At 32.8% G+C, this 24,405-nt stretch overlaps 1 protein-coding gene across 2 annotated transcripts in view; it reads right to left on the bottom strand.

Moving 5' to 3' along the window:
* Positions 1–260: 260 nt before the first annotated feature.
* The window catches only part of SCYL2 (SCY1 like pseudokinase 2), a 58,381-nt gene continuing 34,236 nt past the window's right edge, over positions 261–24,405 (bottom strand). For both annotated transcript variants that reach the window (XM_081311101.1, XM_081311102.1), the window contains exons 10-18: positions 23,531–23,653; positions 17,628–17,741; positions 14,243–14,375; positions 11,670–11,788; positions 7,809–7,909; positions 7,049–7,115; positions 3,746–3,835; positions 2,290–2,409; positions 261–1,152 (exon numbers count right to left, since the gene is read on the bottom strand). In XM_081311101.1, coding sequence (XP_081167227.1) covers positions 508–1,152; positions 2,290–2,409; positions 3,746–3,835; positions 7,049–7,115; positions 7,809–7,909; positions 11,670–11,788; positions 14,243–14,375; positions 17,628–17,741; positions 23,531–23,653 — 1,512 coding nt within the window. In that variant the 3' untranslated portion in view covers positions 261–507. The remainder of the gene's footprint in view (positions 1,153–2,289; positions 2,410–3,745; positions 3,836–7,048; positions 7,116–7,808; positions 7,910–11,669; positions 11,789–14,242; positions 14,376–17,627; positions 17,742–23,530; positions 23,654–24,405) is intronic.

Below are 24,405 nucleotides of genomic sequence, written 5' to 3'. Positions count from 1 at the left end.
TTCTTTTTATGCTTATCATTTTCTCAAATTAAATGCAAACAAATCAATATAGCATCAAGATTTCTCACATACTAAAATGAAGACTAATGACTTCTGAAGGTAGACTGTACCACACAGTATGTAACAGGTGAGCCTGCAGTTACCATCAACTCAATTTTTTAATAACATCAAGATTTACAAGCCAAAATAAACATTTGATTTAAAAATTCTGCTATTCAAGATAACTCAGTTGTCCTTTTTCTCTTTGAGATTGGTAAGGATTGGGTCTCTAAAAACCTGAAGAGTTGTTTGTAAGAGGGAAAAAAAATCCTCAATGCTTTAAAAAACTCAACTGGTTAGGAGTCCTTACAATTACTATGCTGGCTGGCATGAAAACATGTGTTTTCTGTCACAGAACCATTCACTTTCCCATAGAAGCAGTTTCTTCAAGCCATCTATACAGAGATGTAAATCAGCTTACCCATGATTAAAACAGAAATAATCCTTGAAAAATAGGAGTAAGAAACCTCACCCAAAAAGATCTTTTAAATCATTGCTAGCTGAACTGCTACTGGTCATAGTAGTTGGTGGCTGTGCAAAATTCTGTGGGCTAAAGAATGGATTACCCTGCATACCAAAGGCAGATTGTCCCATCATGTTCACTTGTGTTCCCATTACTGAACTGCCCATAACTGGAGAACCTTGAGGAGGTACGAACTGATTAAGCCACTGATTTGGTTTCTGTTGTGACAGTTGGTTCATGCTAACTTTTGGTTTCTGGGGGCCAAAGAGATTATTAAGGGCAGACATATCTGCAGGTCTTTGTTGAGTCTGCTTCATACCAGCAGGAGGAACACTCAAAGCACTGAAGTTTGGCAAAGTAGAAGGTGCTCCCAGAGTCATTTTGGTCACTCCAGGTGTGCTTGTACTACTGAAGAAGTTCTGGTTTGTATTAACTGGCATGTTGAATCCTGAAGTCTGAAACCCCATGTTTGCATTTAGGCCATTTGTCAAATTTCTCTTTGTATTATCAATTGGTGTAGAAAACATCATACCAAGGCCCGCAGAAGGAACAGAAGTGAAGGTGCTCGAAGTAGAAAGTTTAGGGGTACTAACAGAAAGGCTTGTCAAAGATGACATATTATCCATCAATGTGTCTGTCAAGTCCTTAGTCTGAAAAATATGAGGGAATCACTTTTATCTTCAAGAAATCCAAATTAATTTATAATTGGCAAATATGTGACAAATTAAATTATAAAGGACAAAATTAAAATTAATCTCAAGGGTCTACACCAAGTCAGCAAACTACAGCCTGTAAGACAAATAAAGCCTGCCACCTAAACTTTAAATCCAATTAAGCGATATATTATCTCTGCAAAGTAAAAATGCATTCTTCTCAATAAACTGATATTACAAAAAAGAATACTATTTTTATATTTTTAATTTCATCAAAATTTCATGGGAATTTGTTCCCTTCGTTCTTAATAATTACCTTATAAGATATTCTTAATTTTGCCTCTCCACCTATAAAGAATTTTTTCTCAGAGGAAGAACTTATAATTAAGAGGCAACAAAAAAAAAAATTAAGAAAGCTTTTAAATACAATTACTTCTTAAAATAGTAAGATATGCAAACACTCTCTCTACATACAGAGTTAGCACCAGCATCCAGAACAATATCTGGAACATAGTAGGAAGTAAATACTGGTCAGGTGACACAGATACATTTTCCGAAATCAAGTTAAAAAAAAACTAATAAACTATAACTGAAAACCAAAAATATAAAACTATTTTTAATTCAAAAATACATAAGCACAGGGCTGGAGTTGTGGCTCAGTGGTAGAGCATTTGCGTAGCATGTGTGAGGCCCTGGATTCAATTCTCAGCACCATATATAAATAAATGAATAAAATAAAGGTCCACCAATGTCTAAAATAAATATATATGTATGTATATGTGTATATATATATATATATATATATATATATAATACATAAGAGCATGAATATATTAATAATACTCTTGATCATTTCAAAGTGAAGAGAGTTGAAGAAGAACTATGAGACCTAACTTTTTTAAAAACCTCACCTATTCATTCAGCTTCCTCTTTACTGATAGTAAGCACTATCATGAAACACTGTACATTAGGCAAGTTATGAAGGAACTGCTAGAAAAGCCTTTATGCTCATACTTTTTTTTAGAAACAACCAATTAAATTATTCTTTGAAATACATCTTTTACAAATAATAGAAGGCTAGTTTCTACTCACTAGTAGTATACTTTAATTTATGCAAAAGAAATTAACTCTGACCTGTTTGACTGGAGCAACTGGTTTGTGTACTTGGGGTTTAAGAGGCTGCTGGCTTTTCAACTTCTGTGCCTGCTCCTGTTCTTTTGCTAATTTTTGCTTTTCTTCAAGTGTAAGTGATGCCTTCAAATAAAAGAGAGCAAAAAATCAACTGGCAACTACATAAATCCATTTATAAAACAAAATATTTCTTCTTTAGCTTTAGGCAGAAATTCATAGAGTCTGTGCTAAAATATTTCTAGTATGAAAACAGCTATCATTTTAAAATCGTTTATTAGAAATATCTTGTTCTAGTCAATGAAAATATGATTAAGTTATTTCATTCTGCAATTGAGAGATCTTATTCAACTCTAACTAGTTCTCTCAAAAAAATATTTTAGAAACCTACCAAAAAGCCTAGGAAAAACTAAACAAATACATTCTTACACTACTAACAGCTGCATCAGATCTGAAATCTTTTTCTTTTATTAACAACCTTGCTACACCCCTTAAGGTCATCCAATATATTCTCTTATAATTTTACAAACTATTATGCCCAGCAGTCCATTTATATGTACAGGTACTCATATTTGGTGAACGAACAGAAGAACAACAGCAGAGGTCAAAAAGTGACGTAAGTATTTTTTTATATTGGTGTAACTAAAATTTCAATAGAAAAGTATCATTGTAGAGTTTACTATTTAAAATTAGAGGAAGAACAAACTTTAATAGGAAACAGAAGAAAAAAATCTACTCAGATTTTTAATTCACTATGAGATGGAATCAAATCTATTTTGGAAATTATCTTTCAAATAGCATTGGCTCATCACTAATAAGTCATATTGAGATTATATATTCCTGACAGAATAAACCAAGAGGGGTGTATACTCCAACATTTCTGTGGTATTCTTGCCAAAAATGAATAAATGTTGACTAATTATGAGAAAATAATGGCATACACAAATTGAAGACCATACTACCAAATAACTTACTGGTACTCTTCAAAAAATGTTAAGGTAGGGGCTGGGGTTGTGGCTCAGTGGTAGAGCATTTGCCTAGCATGTGTGAGGCACTGGGTTCAATTCTTAGCATTGCATATAAATAAATGAAAGGAAAAGGTTTAGAACTCAAATTGCTGGGATATAGTGAAGAGAGAAATTAAATAACTGAAGAACCACAATTAGGGAGAGCCAAAGGTAGATTCACAGCATCAATCTGAAGTTACTGCCATCAATATAGGAAACCCAGAGTGAGAAAAGACAGGCAATCTAGAAATGCTACCATAAAGAAGCCAAAATCTTAAGCTACATGGGGTAGGTCATGTTCCAACGATGAAGATATTTCATGAAGATAATACAAAAAGATAATTACAAAATGTTTCTTATTAAGATGCTAAATAGTGTTCCCTAATAAAAACCCATGGTTTACAGGAAATCCTTCAATATAAATAAGAGTGCTAAAAAAGAGTAAAGAAACTCACTCTTTTATGTCTATTTTGTAACTCATCTTCTTTACTTTCTGATTCACAAGTCAGAAGGTCTGTTCCAATGTTGTTAAAAACCTTGTCAATCTAGTGAAACAGAAAAATTCCATCATTCAAAGAGACTCCAATAAAAATGTGATTTTATCAGGGAGGAAATAAAAAATACTTAGAGTAAATGAGAACACTGATACAATATATCAAAATCTCTGGGACACTATGAAGGCAGTGCTTAGAGGAAAGTTCATTGCAGTGAATTAAAAGAATAAAAAGTCAACAAATAAATGAGCTAACATTACATCTCAAAGCCCTAGAAAAAGAAGAACAAATCAACACCAAAAGAAGAAGACAGGAAATAATTAAAATCACAGCTGAAATCAATGAAATTGAAACAAAAGAAACAATTTGAAAAATTGATAAAACGAAAAGTTTGGTTCTTTGAAAAAATAAATGAAATTGATAAACCTTAGCTACACTGACAAAGAGAAAGAAAACTAAATTACTAAAATTTGTGATGAAAAAGGAAATATCACTATGGACACTAATAAAATATAGAAGATAATTGGAAACTATTTTAAAAATTTATACTCCAATAAAATAGAAAATCTCAAAGACATCAACAAACTTCTAGAGAAATATGACCTACCCAAACTAAATCAGAAGGACATACACAATTTAAGCAGATCAATTTCAAGCAATGAAATAGAAGACGCCATCAAAAGCCTACCAACCAAGCAAAGCCCAGAACCAGATGGATTCTCAGCAGAGTTCTATAAGATCTTCAAAGAATTAATACCAATACTCTTCAAATTATTCCATGAAATAGAAAAAGAGGGAGCCCTTCCAAACTCATTCTGTGAGGCTAGTATCATCCTGATACCAAAACCTGACAAAGACACTACTCAATGAAAGAAAACTTCAGACCAATATCCCTGATGAAGACGCAAAAATTCTTAATAAAATTCTGGCAAATCACATACAAAAACTTATTAAAAAGAGAGTGCACCATGATCAAGTGGGTTTCACTCCAGGGATGCAAAGCTGCTTCAACATATAGAAATCAATAAACATAATAAACCACATCAATAGACTTAAAGATAGGAGTCATATGATTATCTCAATAGATGCAGAAAAAGCATTTGACAAAATACAGCACCTCTTCATGTTCAAAACACCACAAAAACTAGGGATAGTAGGACCATACCTCAATACTCTAAAAGTTATGCATGCATGCTAGGGTTGTAGCTCATGGGAGAGCACTTGCCTAGCACACGTGAGGCGCTGGGTTTGATACTCAGCACCACATTAAATAAATAAATAAATAAATAAAGATATTATTTCCATTTGTAACTTTTAAAAAAAGAGTTTATTAAACAAAAAAGAAATTTAAAAGCTATGTATGCTAAACACAAGACAAACATCATTCTAAATGGAGAAAAATTGAGAGCATTCCCTCTAAAAGCTAAAACAAGACAAGGATGCCCTATTTCACCACTTCTACTCAACATAGTCCTTGGAACTCAATTCAGAGCAATCAGAAATTAAAGGGATACAAACAGGAAAAGAGCTCAAACTATCACTATTTGCTGAGGACATGATTCTATATCTAAAAGAGCCAAAAAAATTCCACCAGAAAAACTTCTAGAACTAATAAATACATTAGCAAAGTAGCAGGATATAAAATCAATACCCATAAATCAAATGCATTTCTATACATAAGTGATGAATTCAATGTGAAAAAAATTAGGAAACTACCCTATTCACAATAGCCTCAAAAAATAAAATAAAAAACTTGGGAACCAATCTAACAATAGAGGTGAAGGGTTAGGGTTGTGGCTCAAAGGTAGAGCGCTTGCCTAATATGTGTGAGGCACTGGGTTCGAATCTCAGCACCACATATAAATAAATAAACACTGACAACTAAAAAAGAAAAAAAGAGGTGAAAGACCTCTACAATGAAAACTACAGAACACTAAAGAAAAAAATTGAAGAAGACCTTAGAAGATGGAAAGATCTCCCATGTTCTTGGATAGACAGAATTAATATTGTCAACATGGCCACCAAAAGCATTATACAAAATTAATGCAATTTCCACTAAATTTCTGAAGATGTTCTTCATAGAAAAAGAGAAAGCAGTCATGAAATTCATTTGGAAAAATAAGAGAAACAAAATACCAAAGCAATCCTTAGCAAGAAGAACAAAGCAGGAGGCATCACAATACCAGACCTTAAATTATAATACATAGCAACAGGAACAAAAACAGCATGGCATTGGTACCAAAATAGACATGTAGTCCAATGGTATAAAACAGAAGACATAGAGACAAACCCACATAAATACAATTATCTCATACTAGACAAAGGTGCCAAAATATACATTGGGGAAAAGATAGCCTCTTCAACAGATGGTGCTGGGAAAAGTGGAAATCCATATGTAACAAAATGAAATTAAACCTCTCACCCTGCACAAAACCAACTCAAAGTGTATCAAAGATTGAGGCACTAGAACAGAGACACTGCACTTAATAGAAGGAAAAGGAGGCCCAAATCTTCATCATGCCAGCTTAGGTACTGAATTCCTGAATAAAACTGCTGGCCCAAGAAGTAAAATCAAGAATCAATACATAGAATGGATTCAAACTAAAAAGCTTCTTCTTAGCAAAGGAAACAATCAATAACATAAAGAGAGAGCCTACAGAATAGGAAAAAAATCTTTACCACATGCACCTCAGATACAGCACTAATCTCCAGGATATATAAAGAAGTCAAAAAACTGGCACCATGTATAGCCAGAGGAATGAGAAGTTATGTTCCATTTGTGTTTAATGTATCAAAATGCATACTACTGTCACGTATAACTAAATAGAACAAGTTGTTTTAAATTTTTTTTAATTGATACATACAAACCTTATAAAATAATATTCAAGATGGAGACAAAGATTAGTTTCAAAACTAAAACCCCTTACCTAAGATTTGTCAAGAAGCCACCTCACATAAGACTCAGTCTCTCATTTTATTCCATGTTAAGATAACCATTCAAGTTCATTTCTTTTAGAGTTAAGTTCAAAACATAGACTTTTGTTATAAAGATTACTATAATCTCAAAATAAACAATACTACTGTGTGTGTGTGTGTGTGTGTAAGTAAACTTTAAAATTACAAAAAAATATGTTCCTTGGTTTATGGGTATTACACAAATTAAATCCTTTTACTCTGTTAAAAAAAAAATGTGACTTTATTGCTTAAAAGGCCCCTAAATAAAGCACACCATTAAGTACTTCTTGCAAAAATTAAATATCTTACCTGATTCCCAACATTTGTAACTTTTATCTCCTCAGAAGCATTCATTGAATTTCCTATGTCCAAAGATCTATAGAGAGGTGAATTATAACAAAGCAATAAAAACAAATGCATATTTTAAAATACACATCCTAAAAACTGTCTGCCTTCAGAATTTATTAGAATCTAAATAAACTGCAACATCATTCTTTAGAGAGAGTATAATATTGTCCACTGTTTTCTACTAATAATATCTGCTTGTTCAAAAAAATAACTTTTGTCATCATTATCCAAAGAACATGTATGAAGGCCCAAACTGGTGTGAATATACTTTGTATACAATCAGAGATATGAAAAATTTGAGCTCTATATGTGTAATATGAATTATAATGCATTCCACTGTCATATATAAATAAAAACAATTTAATAAAAAAATAACATTTGTATAAAAGTCCTTTTTAAAAACTCAACATCTGAGATAAGGTGTTTAATAACCTGCGATTACAAGTCCAATGGCTAAAACTGACAAAATTCTATTTCTGAGAAAATCCCTTATGTAGAGAAAATGCTAAGATTATAGTATATTACATTTTTGTACTCAGAAGTCATATTAGATTTTTCAACATCCTATTTTATCTCAATTCAACTTAATGTGTCAGAAAATTTTTAAATATGGTTAAATTAAAATCCAGCAATTTTTCTGTTCCATATTCTAAAATATCAATCATGAGGTAATTTTTATCTCACTACTGGACAATGTGCAATTCATATACAACCTACTTACTTCTGCTGTTCTTGCATTATATGAAGTTGCTCCAGTTTAGTCTTATGTTCAGACTCCAATCTACTAAGCATCTCTTTTATGACGGAAATGAAAGAATTGAACTGGTATAATAAGAAATTGATATGGTTATAAAATTTCAAGTTTGCAGTAATCAATTAAGGTAAATAAGCTAATCACAATTGTGTATTTTTCCAGTGGCTCACAACAAGCATAGTACATTTAAACTCAGCATATCACAGCAAGTTTTTACAACCTTTATATGGTGGTGACATGATAGCTGATGAGGCTTTTAAGTTCCAGAAAACATGTTTCAATGAGTTATATATATATACTAAGTTGTCAGATAGCTATTATTTCAGGATTTTATTTTTTTTTTCTGGCACTGAGAACTGAACCCAGGGCTTCACACATGCTAAGTAATACTCTACTGCTAAGTTTTCAAAGGTCTTACATAAGTTTACCCCAGCAGTTATACATTGATAACTTGTCCTATCTGGAAACAATTCATTTAATAATATATAAAAAACTTCTGTTTAAACAAATTGTTAGAAAAATGACATATTTGGCTAGAATGAACACTGTTTTTTGAAAAGTTAGCAGAAATATTAAATCAACACAATTCATCTTTCAAATAATTAAAATTCATAAATATGCCTAATACTACATCTTTTTGTTGTTGTTTTTGTTAAACTTTGGTTAATGGTCCATGATTCTTATAGTACCTCTGGATCATCTTAAACAAGTTATTCTAATGACACCATAAGTTACAGGAAGACTCTTTCTTTTCATCTTATCATGAGAATTACAAAAAGTATATTGCTTCAACCATTTATCATGATTATCTGATTCGTTTTTTAAAAACCTTCACTGAAGTATAATATATTAACAGAAAAGTCTGTGTGTGTGTATACACAGCTCAAAAAAGTCACAAACTGAACATGCCCATCAAAACCAGTAGCCTGATATAGAAACAAAACATTGTCAGCACCCCAGAAGCTTTCTTCTAACTTCTTCTAGTCATTTCCCACTCCCAACCCCTACAAATAAGCACTATTTTGACTTCCAGCTATATAAACTGTTTTTGTACTTTAAATAAATAGAATCATCTGTTTCATTTACTTTATGTTTGTGAGATTCATCCATATTGTTGCATGTAGTTTGTGCAAAGAAGAGTTAACATGATAGGCCTGAACAGCTATTTTTAGGTCTGCTTACCAAGTCAGCCTCTGGCTGGAACTTAGATTTCAGGATAGGTTCCATTATTAACTGATAAGAGTGGTTGCCTACGCTTAAACTGCTTCTACAAAGAATTTATCACATGCTGAACACCTGCTTTCCTTTTGGGAGTCTGGATTTGAGAACATGCCAAGCAGAGGATACTACATGATCAGCTCTCAATAAAAACTTTGGGTACTGAGTCTCCAGTGAGATTCCCTAGGTGGTAAAATTTCACATTTTGTCACAACTCATTATTAGGCAAACTGAGAGCATCCTATGTGATTTCACTAGGAAAGACCTCTAGAAGTTTGTGCCAACTTTCTTCCAGACTGGGCCCTATGAATCTTTCCCCTTTCCCAATTTTGCTTTATATCCTTTCACCACAATAAACAGGAACTATAAGTATACCTATACATGGGTCCCAATGAGCCATCCAATCTGTCTAGGGGGTTGGGGAGTCTTAGAAGCTTTCCATAAACAAATCATAGATTGTTCAGTGTGTCTGAAGTTTTTTTTCAAATAACTTTGTTTATTTTTATGTGGTGCTGAGGATCGAACCCAGGGCCTCGCACATGGTAGGCAAATGCTCTACCACTGAGCCATAACGCAGCCCTCTACAGTTTTTTAATCAAATGTTAAAAATGTCTTTTTACTAAGTTCCTGTATCTTTTTTCACTTAAAGTATAGTATACTTAAATTATTTTAAATCACAACCATCAGAACATGAATTAGGAACCCTGACCATGAATAGGAAAGCAGATCATATCTCTGCTAACCTACTGTAAAACACCAGAAAGATATGATCCAAAGTATTTCTGAAGATGACAATAGGCCCTAAAAAAGAAATCATAAAGCTGAAGAAAACATAAGATTTCAAATGGAATCATACATCCTAAAATAAGCATTTGGAAATATATTAAAACATCCTAAATCAGAATTATGAGAACTACAAACAGAAATTACAAAACAGATGAAAGGGCATATTATCTTATTCCTCTTTAGTATTCAATGTCTCCTATTTTGCCAACCCTAAACCCAATCTTGCCACCCAAGATAAAGTATCAAATCTAGGAACAAACTTTCAAAGGCTTATCCTACTCCTTCAAACAGAATGTTAAATCCTTCACAAGTTTCTCTACCTCAAAACTGCTCACTCAGTACTCTCCACACTGCCAAAAAATCTTGTTTTATTTTGAAACTTTCTGCTTCCTTCATTGCAATAAATCACTTTTGAGTCCTTCTTTCTAAATCTGCCCTGCCTATCCATCTCTGATATTCTCAAGTTAAACAGTAACTCTTCTCATACTTCTCCATTATACTTCATTAAACACCATTTCCACTGTAAACAAAAAATATCTTGTTGTGACTCTACATCTCAAGTTTTCTCTCAATCTGGTTTTTGTTTTTGGCACTGCACTAAGAGTTGGGGTTACAATGAATAATAAATCATAATAACCAGACTTTGAAGAACAGGAAGAGTCAGAGTAACCATAGCTATGGTAACTGTATCAAGAGGTATACAGAGAGAATTCTATAATAATTTTTGAACATACATTATACCTTTGCCCAAATACATACATCTTGAAAGTTCAAATACCTAAATCAGACTGGCATTTAAAGGCTACCCATTTTAGTCTTATTTTATCTTATCCTATTTTCCCCCACATGTCAAATTGAATTATTTCTTCTCTGTAGCAGATAGGCTCTTAATATGGTTCCCAATTATCTCCTTCTACTGCTTTTTATGGCCTTGTGTAATCTCATATCTTTAGAGTTTAAGCAAGATGGGTGACTTCCTTCGAGGCCAAACTCTCTTGTTGGCTTTCATGACACAACCTGCCATGGTAGAGAAGCCAACGTGGCCTAGAACCAACAGTGGCATACAATTATCACCCAGCTAGGAAAGACCCTCAGTCCAAGTGCCGAAAGGAACTGAATCCTGCCAGAAACCATGTAAATGCACTTAGAAGTAGATTATCCACCAAATAGGCCTTCAAGTGAGCCCTAAGTCCTTGACTCAGCACTGAGAAATTCTGAGTAGAGACTCCAACTAAGCCAAGCCCTGGCTTGGTTGATCCACCATAGAAACTGTGAGATAATGTGATTTTCTTTAAAACACTAAATTTAGCCAGGCACAGGTGGTCAATGCCTGTAATCCTAGCTATTTGGGAGTCTGATGCAGGAGGATGGCAAGTCCAAGGACAGCACAGGCAATTTTCTGACAGTAGCTCAGTGGTAGAGTGCTTGCCTAGCACATACAAGGCCAAGGTACAACACAAAACAAACAAACCCACAACCAAAAATATGGAAAAAAAAAACCAATAAATTTGCAATGACATTATATAGCAATGAATAACAAATATAATCTCCAACACATTGCTTGAGTTTGTTCTTTATTCATGTTAGCTTCTCAGCCTGGATCTAAAGTAGTTACAAACACTACTCATCTTTCAACATTTATCAGTTCCCAAATATTTATATTTTTATATCTATCTTCCCTTCCTACCCATAAACTTTCTTCATCTAACTCTGCCATATTTTTCCTTGTTTCATCAATTTTTACATGTAATATACTTATATAGTTATACAACATATATAATTCCAAGAAAACAGTAAACTGAATAAACACAAAAATATTCCTACCTGATTAAGATTGAGATTGTTTTCAATACTCAGAGGAATGAGATGTGGCAATACTTTTCCAGCCAGCTGCTCTTTGGTGATTCCCAGCTTCTTATGAGTAAAAGTACATTTGTAAATACCTGATAGAAAAGAATGTGACTAAATTTTATAAGTTAACACTATAAGTTAATAGTAATCATTCAAACAGCATGTCTGTATGAAATTTTTTGGTAATTGGTATAGTAAATTTTTCCCAGTCAGAACCTCAGAATGAGGATGCTCTTACATATGGATAGAATAATTTCAGCCTTATCATCAATACAGATTTAAATAGTAAGACATATTTATCCTATGCTCTTTTGTGCATGTAACAATAGCATATTAAAAGCTTCATCAGGGCTAGGGTTGTGGCTTAGCGGTAGAGCGCTCTCCTGGCATGTGTGAGGCCCTGGGTTCGATCCTCAACACCACATATAAATAAATAAAATAAAGGTAATGCGTCCACCTACAACAACAAATATTAAAAAAAAAAAAAAAAAAACTTAATCAGATCCAGGTTCAGTTCTCACAGTAAAGCAGTAAGGTTACAGAATACTCCTCTGTTCATAAAACATCTATTTCAGACTTCACATCTACACTTAAGGCATCTATTTCAAAGTATTTAAGTATATGTACATTACATGTATTCACTTTTTATCAAATAAAATTTTATGTTTGAAACTTAAAAATTTAACCCCACTATCATTCCCTACTGTCTCACCTATTTATTTGACCTTCAAGACCACACTTGTTATACCCATTCCACAGTTTTCTGGTTGTAAATTGTACATTTGCTCCTAATTCTCTGAATACCTTTGTGTTATTAAGTGTTCTATATATAATCCAAAGCTTTATCTGCCCTATCTGCTATTATTGTTAATATACACATAGCTGATGTACGCAAACAATAATTTTATTAAGCATCTATTAACTATTTACTAGACACTATGCTCATTATATCTCTTTGTTTCACTGAATTCTCATAAAAATCCTACAATGATGTTATTTTTATCCTTATTTAATAATTGAAGAAACTTTTCAAGATCACCCCAGGAACCAGGAACCGAGAGAACTCAGATTAGAATCAGAGCCCCTTTCAACTATGCAAAACTCTTGCTCAAAATGAACTTCTTTGAGCAAAAAAAAAAAGATTCATACCATAACCCAAGAGTTCTATATCCACAGAGATCTATAATAAATATTTGCTAATCATTTCTAAAAATATTCACTAAGTTGCACATTATAGTACGTGTTAAGGTACCTAAATAAGTAGTATAGTGTCTCTTAAAAATAAAAAATCTCAGATTTAATAAAAGATTTTTTTTTGCTTCTATAGTTATGTCTGTTTCTATTGTAAGAGGATGTTCTTAGACATTTGCTCTGACATTTCCATGTTATATTTTCACAGCTTTAACTATATACAATTTCAGAGTTTTTGGACAGAGTAATTTGCCAATAGAATAAAATGTGCTTTAAGACTAATATGCTTAATCAATAAATCACTCAGCAATAAAACATAATGGTTAAGATTCAAATGTATATAAATTTTAAAAATCAGCTTTACTACTCCCCAGCTGTATGATCTTGAATAACTCAACCTATCTGAGCCTTAGTTTCATTGTTATAAAAAATAATAATAATAGCTATCTCATTGTATTTGGGGGAGGATAAAATAAGGCAGAAAAAATACTTTGCCTCTTAGAAGACTGTTGTCAGAATTTCAACTTTGCCTCTCTTACTGTGTACCATTTTATGGGGAAAACTATATGCTATCATGATATTTGCAAAGTTAGGACTCCCAAACATCTTATCCTTTATAAGTGTGAAGATTCTAATGCCTTACCTACAGTGACACTGGCACATCAATGTTTATAGCACTCAATTCACAGTAGCTAAACTATAGAACTAACCTAGGTGACCTTCAACAGATAAATGAATAAAGAAACTGTGGTACATATACACAATGGAATATTACTCAGCCTTAAAGAACAATGAAATGATGGCATCTGCCAGTAAATGGGTGGAACTGGAGAATATTATGCTAAGCAAAATGAGCCAATCCCAAAGAACCAAAGGCCAAATATTTTCTCTGATATTCGGACGATAATTCACAATAGGGGGTGGGAGAGAATAGAGGTATTTTGCACTAGACAGAGGGGATAAAGGGAGAGGAGGGGACATGGGAAAGGAATTGAGTAGAATGAATTAGACATTATTAACCTATGTGCATATATGATTACATGACCTGTGTAACTCTATACTATGTACAACCAGAATGAGAAGTTATACTCCACGATATATGATGTGTCAAAATGTATTCTACTGTTATGTATAACTAATTAGAATAAAAAATATTTTTAAAAAAGACTCTAATGCTTTTACTAAAATCAACAAAAAGAGCAAAGTTATATTACAATATTTATCCCATCATATCGCTATAATATGAAATTGCTATAATAATGAAAAGCGAGTACAGTGGTTTTATAAAATGGAAAATTTACTTGCATAACTATAAAATAATAAAGTAGAATAAAATGACTTTAAGTTTCAGGTACCTAAAATTCCCATGAGGACTGCAGGTTCCTTGGATGGAATTTGTTGTAAGAAGGGTAGTATATCATCAAGTACAAACCACTTATCCAAGTATTCCAAAATCTTTCCTAAGCACACTAAGGAATTCACACGAACCTATTAAAATGAATTGCATTAGCCATGTAAAGTCTATGTAACATAGAACAAAATATTTAGTGTAAATTTCATCTTCATATAGATATATGCTAAAATTTCAAGAATAAAAGTAGGTTTTGAAGACATGTTATATTAACACAGAAAATTCACTTATTTTAATTCTCCTGACTTCAGAAAGAATCTGTGATTACTTTACCAGGACACTGGTTAGCTGAAGATAAAGGAATGACTTCAATTTTGTATTATTTTAAATACAGTGATGAGAATTTGAGAAACTTTATCTACATAGGAATTGACTGAGAACATTCCTTTGGGAACATTTCAGTTTTAAAAAGAAATTCATTCTCCCTACTAACTGATAAATTTCACAAGGATTTCAATATTTTATTTTAATTCTGGTTCAATTCTTTTATGTGTGGAGGATGCGGGGAGTGCTGGGGTTTGAACTTGGAGGCGCTTAACCACTGAGCAATACCCCCAACCCTTTTTATTTTAAGAGGAGGTGCAAGTTGTTTAGGGCCTCACTAATTTGCTGAAACTGGTTCTGAACTTGCAATCCTCTACCTCAGCCTCCCAAGTTGCTGGGATAACAGGCATGTGTCACCATATCTGGATCAAAACTAAATATTTTCACATTTAAAATTATCCATATTTATCTAAAATGCAGTTTTCTATTTCTAACTGTCTTTGACACAGTAACTAAGACCTGACTCAACTTTTGATAAATAGGTCATATCCTAGTTCTTAGCTAGAATCTGTTAAAATAGAATCAAAACCCCTAATATCAATAAAACTCCAGTTTAAAAATAAATAAATAAATAAATAAACTAAGGGCTGGGATTGTGGCTCAGCAATAGAGTGCTAACCTAGCTTGTGCAAGGCCCTGGATTCAATCCTCAGAACCACATAAAAATAAATAAAATAAAGATATTGTATCAAGACAACTAAAAAATAAATATTTTTTAAAAAGTAAACTAAGAAAAGTAGAAAATAATTTGGTTAAAATCACACCATATTTGTACAGAAAAAGTGAAAATAATTTTCCATTTCTGAAAAAATAAATGAGTTTTCTGAAATTTAAATGAGAAATATTATAAATTCATGATGATATCTGAAGGCTTAACTTTGTCAGATTAAGTTTTATAATAGGAAATGCTACATCTACTGGAATATATATGTGCATATATTTTTTCTTAAGAGAAACTATAAATTCTGGTTTTATTTTATTTTATGTAAATATACAACATTAATCACACAAGTATTTTACCTGTGTAGAATTTTTTTTCTTTATTTTCAATATTAAGGTATAAGTCTAACTCACAACATATGTTTTACAAAATTTCCAGGTTAGAATTTTTAAATCTTAGACAACGTGCCCATGAATGCAACTCAGAAATGCACATGTGCCACTCTGAAGGTAAGCAGGAGCACTGAAAAGTGCTACCTAAAATGCACTTAACGTAGCCATGGTGGCAAACACCTATAACCCTGAAGACTTGGGAGCTGAAGCAGGAAGACTGCAAATTCAAGACCATCCTCAGCAATTTAGTGAGGGCCTAAGCAACCTAGCGAGACCCTGTTTCAAAATAAGAAATAAAAAAGGGCTCGGATTTAGCTCAATCCCTGGGTTCAATCCCCAATACAAAAAAAAAAAAAAAGCACTTAAAAAGTGATATATAAAATGCAAATCCATTCCAGTTACTGTTATAAATATATTCATTATAAATTCTTGTAAACAACACATCAGTGGGCATTAATGTAGATCATTTCATTCAATTTCCTGTGGTTCCTCTGCATATATAACATATTTCACTGCATAACTGTCACAAGCATTAATATGTATTCATGAATACTCTATGCAATCTAATCTTGCATAAAAGACAGGTACATAATAAATAATTTTTAAGTAATACCAGCACAATTTTGGGGGTGAAAACAGTTTCACATAATGGTCAGACCCCACTTTTTGGAAAAATTATTGGCATAAAATCTGACAATTCCAAGGTAAAAAAAAGTACTCAGAACTGAACAAGAATGTATACTTGCAGAAAATGTATGCTAAAATGTGTACTGCCATAAGATATAGTAGTAAGATTTTTTGAAATGGCACTTTGAAAACTGAATTTTAAGCTATGTATATAAAGCCATCATCTATTTTGAAAATTCAATCATAAACTTTGAGAACTTCAAAGAAAAAGACTGCCTTTGAAATCCTCTTAATGATGATGAAGAAAGACTCTGAGAGGTAAAAGGAACTGCTCAAGGCCACAAAGGTAGTTAGTATAAAAATGAGAATAAGAACAAGATTCTTGACTTCAGTTCATTTCATACTTGTTCATTTGGGTAATGATGTTATGTTTTCAACACTGAGTCTTTCTACCAAAAAACATAAACTGAAATAGATTAGATAGCTACAGAGTAAAATCATGTCAATTATACTGCTTTTTGCCTATAATCATATTAAGCTAAAAATGTTTATTTTATTTAAATTTATATTCCATCAGATAAAGATGGATGGGATCTTTAAATTTAATAATATGCTTTTTATCAAATATCAATATAAAGAACTAATCAGGCAAAGAAAGACATTTCTCCCTCAATATTACTTCTACAATGAAATATCATTGTGATAAATTCTTACAGAGAAGGTTAGGAACTTTACTATTTTTGGTATGAGATAATGAAAATTATGTTATTTGTTCTACTTCCTTGACCAATAAGTAACCTAGTGTTAAAATTCTATAATCAAAGGACCCAGGTACCTATCTTTGGTCCATATTTTTTAGTAAAACTATTTTCCCCACTGTACTCATATTAATTTATTGTTTTACTGCCCTCTACTTTTTCCTGAAAGTGGGCAAGTAAGTGGAGAATAAGAAACTTAGAGACAGATGACTAAAAATAAAGGCAATTTATAAAAGGAAGCCATTCAAAAAGTTTTTAGGCTTATACACCAAGTTTAACTCTTATGATTATTTTAAAACTAAGAACAAAATAACTTGTGAGTTTAAAACGAAAAGGATTAGGAGAAAAATAATCACTCAGCTTTTCTATTGAAGCACTCAAAGACAGGGAAGGCGGGTAAGGTTAGGGATGTAATATTATAAAATGCATATCAAAAAAACTATAGTTCATTTTTATATACAGGTGACTTACAACCAAGACCAATTATATGAACAAACCATAATAGGGTTATTAAACAATAATGATTTAAATTACTGAAAAAAAATTAACATGCAAGTAACTACTTACAGCAAGGGAAGATGTTTGCAGACAGGCATTTTTAATTCTTGGTATCAAAGCATTTTTCATGGATGGGTAGTCTATAAGATTTGCAAAGGTTGGAATGATGTTTAAACATAGCTCCTATTAAGAAAATAAATCTGATCAATCTTAGAAAAAGATTCTGTCATCCTTTATCTCACATATTCAAAAGCATTTTTCATTTGTATGGTTAATTTGTCATAGTTTGAAATAAATTTCCACATGTATTATGTGGTTCTTTCAATATTCTTCCTAAAAAGAACAATTAAAAACACTTTTCAGTTTTACAGATAAGGAAAAGGGCTCAGAAGACCTTCCTCAGGATTATACTAGATTGTTAAGCCAGACACAGTAGTGTTCTCCTTTAGTCCCAGCACTATGGAGGCTGATGTGGGAGGATTACTTGATCAGCCTAGGGGTTATAAGACTATCCTGGGCAACATATCAAGATCCCATTTCAAAAACAAAACACAAAAACTCAAAATAAACAAAAGTCATAACAGCTAACATACAGTAAACAAAACTCCCTAGTGTGATTCCTAATCTCTTTCCTTAACACAAATCTTCGTTTATTTGTTTGCATTCCAAGCATGGGTCTCTATCACTGATCTAGAACCCCAAATCCCTTAAAAGTAAGAACACATAGGTTTTGTTATCTTTTATAAGGAAAAATCAAGTACAAAATCATGTAAAAAATATTTTTAATTAAAGGATCTCTTGGCCTATATGTGTGTGTGTGTGTGTGTGTGTGTGTGTGTGTGTGTGTATCCCTATGATAGTATGTAATACAATGCTTTTTCTTAATCTTTGCTGAGGATCGAAATTAGTGCCTCACATGTGCGAGGCAAGCGCTCTGCCACTGAGCCACAACCCCAGCCCTACAATGCTTTTTAAAAAAAATTTTAGAGCTCTTAATACTATCAAGGAGAAAATATATTAAGATGCCATTATAAAATTTCAATTTTTAAATTTTTGTGTACATGCGTCTGCCTATATAAGCTTAGGATAAAAAGACTAGAATGATGTATCTGGAATCAATGTTAAGTGTAGTCATTTCTGAGAGAGGAATTTACTTCTTTATATTTTTAAGTATAGTTGACTCTCTGTATTCATGAGTTCCACATCCATGAACAACCAATCAAAATTAAAATTATTCAAAAAAAATAATTTTACTGAATATGTACAGACTTCAAAAAGGCACTGGGCATGCTGGCACACAAATGAAATCCTGCGGCTCAGGAGGCTGAGACAGGAGGATCAAAAGTTCAAAGCCAGCCTCAGCAACTTAGCAAGACCTTGTCTCAAAAAATAAAAAGGGCTGAGGTTGTGGCTCAGTGGTTAAGCACCCTTGGGTTCAATCCCTGGGTAAAAAAAAAAAAGGCATTATTCCCTAAACAATGCAATTATTTACACAGCATCCACACTGCTTTAGGTATTATAAGTAATCTATAGGAGAATAGGTGTAGGTCATATTCAAGTACTATGCTATTTTATATATGAACTTGAGCATCTGCAGGTTTTAGTATCTGAGGGTCACTGGAACCAATCCCCTGAAGATACCAAAATACAATTATACTTTAAAATTCTGAAAGAATAACTCATTAAAAAAAAAAAAGAAAAAAGTTAAAGACATTCTTGCTAACTAATATCATGCCATAATATAAATGTTTTAGGCTAGAGGTATAGCTTGGCATTTGTGAGGCCCTGGGGTCAAGCCCCAACATCAAAAATAAATAAATAATTTAACTAGGAATGGTGATAACAAGAAAAAGAGGGAGACAGGGTAATTTGAGGATTCAATGAGATAAGGAAAAGAAGAAGAAGAAATGACTTGAGAACTAACTAGCTAAAGAACAGAGATTTCAGATAACTTGTAAGGACAAAATGATCCTTGTAAAAAGCACAAAAAAGGACATTACTAAGGATAATAGAGGAGCACATATGTATCAAGAAAGAAGCTACTGACAATATCAGGCAAATTAAAGATATTCACTTATAGTTAGCCCACAGAAATTAACTACTAAGAAGAAGTTACCAAAATACTGGCCTGAATTTTATTTGTTCTAATTTATTCCCAAATTTCTAAAGGCAGATGTAGAGGTTTATATGTTTGTATTTACTCAGAACTATAATAATTGATTAATTATAATAATTTGTGGATAAGAAATAAAAGCTACAGGTAAGAATGCAGAGTAAGTGGGAATGCAAATTAGTAGAGGCATTATGGCAAACAGCATAGAGGTTCCTCAAGACACTAGAAATAGAACTAAATTATAATGGATTATTATTATTCAACCATAAAAAAGAACAAAATTCTGTTATTTGCAGCAACATGAATGGAACTTAAGGGCATCATGTTAAGGAAATAAGTCAGGGACTAAAACAAATACCACATATTCTCAATTACATGTGGAAGATAAAAAGTTGATCTCAGAAGTAAATAACAGAATAGTGGTTATCAGAGCCTGGGAAGCATATGAGGGAGGAAGACAGGATGGTTAATGGGTACAGGGGCACACACAGCTAGATAGAAGGAACAGCTTGCAATGTTCTGTAGCACAGTGGAATAACTTGGTTAACAACAATAAATATTTCAAAAACACTAGTAAAGAGGATCTGGAATATTTTTAACATGAAGAAATGATAAACATCTAAGGTGGCAGATATTACCCTGATCTATCTTTACACATTGTATAAATGGATGGAAATATCACACTGTACAATTACTGTGTCAATTAAAAACAAAAAATATATAAAAGATAAAATTTCTTAAAAATACAAGCTACATTTAAGGGACAACGGTCCACAAACAAGAGAAGAGAAAGGGCAAGGATTAGCAAGCAGTGAAAAACTTGCTCCTGATACCAGGGCCTCCTTAGGGAAGGTCAGCCTTTAAGATGGGAACAGACAAAGAGAGACAAGACAGACTTTCGCCAAGGACCCGTAATACTTGTATTATTACAAAGCAATTTGAAAGTTTGAAAGTACTCAATGCTATATAACTGAACTCAGGGAAAAAGGTTACAAACAGGCAAAGTTAAATTATGTCTAAATCACTAGGCTAAGGGAGAAGGGAGCTCTTTCAGGATGAATAACAGGAGAATGAAAGAAACAAAACCTTAAGGAAATCTAATCAGCAAATTCTCAGGAACTTTGAGACTTCTTATTTTATATCTTCTCTATAATTGGTGGTGAGGTGATGAACACATCTTCTGTATTTGATTTAAAAGGTAAATAATTTTTAAACTTTGTCAGATGTATTTTTATGCTTCTATTTAAGGTCCTTATCCTTTGTAAACCATCTACTACATTTCCAAGTGTGCTTCAGAACCACCTCTAACCTCTTAAATATTTATAATCAAACTTTATTTTTAAAACTTCTACTTAGAAATGAATTTCAGAAGTTATATTCCAGACTTCTCCTTGCCTGAAACATGAGAAAATGATTCATGTTTCTTGCTTTCTCTAGAACTCTCTCAATTATTTAGATACAATTTGTCAAATTCAGGCATATTGAAACTAGTTAATTAGACTGGTGACTAAAATTTATATTGAGTGATTATCAGAAATGCTGGTTTCTAAAATTAAGCAAAGTCGCACCACTGGACTTAACTATGTATTAACTATTTTAATTAAATACTGGCTGATACTTGTTGGTTTGATTATGAAGAAGAATGGCCTTTTATACTCAACCTTCTTCCCTCCTCCTTAATTTCTCTAAATATAAAACCAGCTTGACTGAACTGGGCCTTCAATAACATTTCAGGAGGCTATAATTATGGCCCCTTTAAAAAGCTGAAAAACACAGGTAAGCACATCTTCCTCACTCAACCTAAGATCTAATTATAAGGGGAGAAAAAAAATCTGACAACAACCTCCTCACACCCTTGAATAAAATCACAAAGGTTGAAATAAGTTTAAAAAGTGACCTGAAATATGTGGTACTAGGTGCATAAGAAGGAAAAAAATAATACTAACTTTCATAAATTTAAATTCCGGAGTTTTTTGTCAGAATTTCTTTTCTGGAAAAAAGACTTTTAAAAAAAGACCATAACCTTTCAAACATGAATCCATTTCTGCAGTGAGATGTTCTTAACATAAGTAGACATTTTCCAAAATGAAAAAATTAAATTATACTTTTGAGAGGGGAATTTACTGGGGACTGAGTCCAGGGGCACTAACCACTGAGCTACATTTCCAGCCCTTATTCATATTGAGACCAGGTCTCACTAAATTGTTTAGGGCCTCACTAATTTGATGAAGCTGGCCTCGGACTTGCAATCCTCCTGTTTTAGCCTCTCAAGTCACTGGGATTACAGATGTGTGCCACTGCACCTGGCTAAATTATACTTTTAATAGAAATCCAGAATGTTTTTCCAGATAGAGAGCCCCAAAAAAACAAAATTTTAATAGCAAAAACTACAGAATTAACAGCTTAACAAAGTATTTGTTTTAAGATCGCCTTTGTAAGACAAAATGAGACAAGCAGGGACCTCCATGGAAAAACAGGACCTCTTAACAATAAAGGAGGGAAAATATCTCACAAAAGAATGAGACATCCAAGCCAACTCTCAGTCTCATGGGGTTAACAGACATAGCAGAAAACTGGGAGTTAAACAATGGACCAATCTTCAAGGGTATAAAATTAAGATAATACACCCAAAGACAGGAGGTTGGGAAATCAGCTCAGCCTTCTAAAACTATGTGGTCATCAGAAACATCAAGAAACCAAAGCAAGACAAGACAATGTCATTAAAATCAAACCCACTGAGATAGGACAATAGTTTTCCCTGTTCTATAAACATGAGGGACTTTCTCAGAGAAAAAGGAGCAAATTCCACACGGTAAGAGGCGAATGCATATATAGAAAGAACAGTCACTAAAGTAATCTGAAGTTATCTTTATTAGCATAGTAAAAAGCACACAAGGTGGAAATTCAGCTTATAATGAAACATGCAATGCATAAAGAAGCATGATGAAGAGAACAGGTGCAACTAAAACTCCACATCTATATGTGATGACATCAAAAGACTAGGACCCTCCCTATTCTGTAGATGCCATAAAAGCTGTACACTTTTGTCCTTTGAGTTAGTCTGGGATTTCTGTTCCTACATGCTGCCTTCCTTGTGCTCAAGCATAATAAAGAGTCTTGTTTCTGTCCTAGTTGTGTCTTTATATTAAAGACACCTTCTGATAGAGAACACAGGAAGCCACAGAGTTAGTGACAAAGCATTACTGACTACACATGCATTAAGAATGGTCACACTGGGGTTGGGGTTGTGGCTCAGTGGTATCACTCCTGCCTCGAACTCATGGAGGCCCTGGGTTCGATCCTCAGCACCACATAAAAATAAATAAATAAAAATTAAAGATATTGTGTCCATCTACAACTAAAAAATATTTTTAAAAAAGAGTGGTCACACTAAATTACTGTGCTTATCTATCTCCTTGCAATACAAATTAACTTCACTGAAAGAGGAACAGCATTACTAAACAAAAATTTGAGTTATCAAGCATGAAAGAAAATTATGAGCATGGAAAATACTTAATGCTTTCATAAGAAAGTCACATAAACCTTTTTAAAATCTTCATTGATAATTATCCATTCAGAAAGAAGTATACAATAATTCAAACCATAGTAAATCCAACTTTGTTCCACAATATTATATTTCTGATAAATATGGTCTAGTTCATGAAACAGGCATTTACCAACTGATTCTTTAGTTATAAACAGATACATTTTAATAATAGTACATCAATAATATAATTCAATAAATATATTTACTACTGAGCTTCATATGAAATGTTATGACTTAATCCTAAAATGTACTTGACTTCTTTTTTCTGCTTTAAGAATCAAAATCATCACTAAAGAAAAACAAGCTCTGTACCTGGATCTGAATAGAAGGAGCTTCTAGTGCTCTATAAACCATGGGTAAAACACTGTTCTTTATTTCGTCAGGAGGAGTTTTGGTTAGTAGCAAATCCATTTTTTGTAGGAAAATTAACAAAATCTGTTTAGAAAAAGGGGAAAACGTATTAATATCTAGAATCTTTAAGAGATTAGATTTATGCCAAAATTTAACATTTTTCGAAAGAATAAGTTTATACTTTGACACTCACCATGTTGCTAGCCTGAAGGCATGAAAGACAAAAACAGAAATAAAGTCTCTTACATTGCTAAGAGCATAATATTTAAGCATCTTTTCTCGGTTTAATTATTTAATTAAAGACTAATTTCATAACTCTCACACACGTACAGTAATGTACAATTAACCAATATCTGAAAAGCTACTGGGTAAAAAAATAAAAGCTTGAGGGCAACAAAGTTGGATGTCCCACAATACATTCCATCTCTGGCTTCCATGAAGTTCAAGGGAAAAAGAGAAGGTACAGACATAAAAAGGTCTGTAAGGAAAACTTCTAGAAAGAAATTAAGTGTCCCTGATACTGTTTTCCCCACCACCTGGCTGCCTCCACATATGGAAATAATAAGAAACAAATTAACCCTTCTATTCATGCAGAATATTTAACTTGCCAACACTTAGTTAAAAAGTTTCAAGAGGAATTTTTTTTTTAAAAGAGAGAGAGAGAGGAAATTTTTTAATATTTATTTTTTTTAGTTTTCAGCGGACACAACATTTTTGTATGTGGTGCTGAGGATCGAACCCTGACCGCCAGGCAAGCACGCTACCGCTTGAGCCACATCCCCAGCCCTCAGGAGGAATTTTTAACTGAGCAGGTAAAGGGGAAAAAATGCCAAACA

Source organism: Spermophilus citellus, assembly GCF_964194105.1.
Source record: "Spermophilus citellus genome assembly, chromosome: 10".
Classification (NCBI taxonomy): Eukaryota; Metazoa; Chordata; class Mammalia; order Rodentia; family Sciuridae; genus Spermophilus; species Spermophilus citellus.
This window is presented reverse-complemented; position numbering and strand designations above follow the sequence as displayed.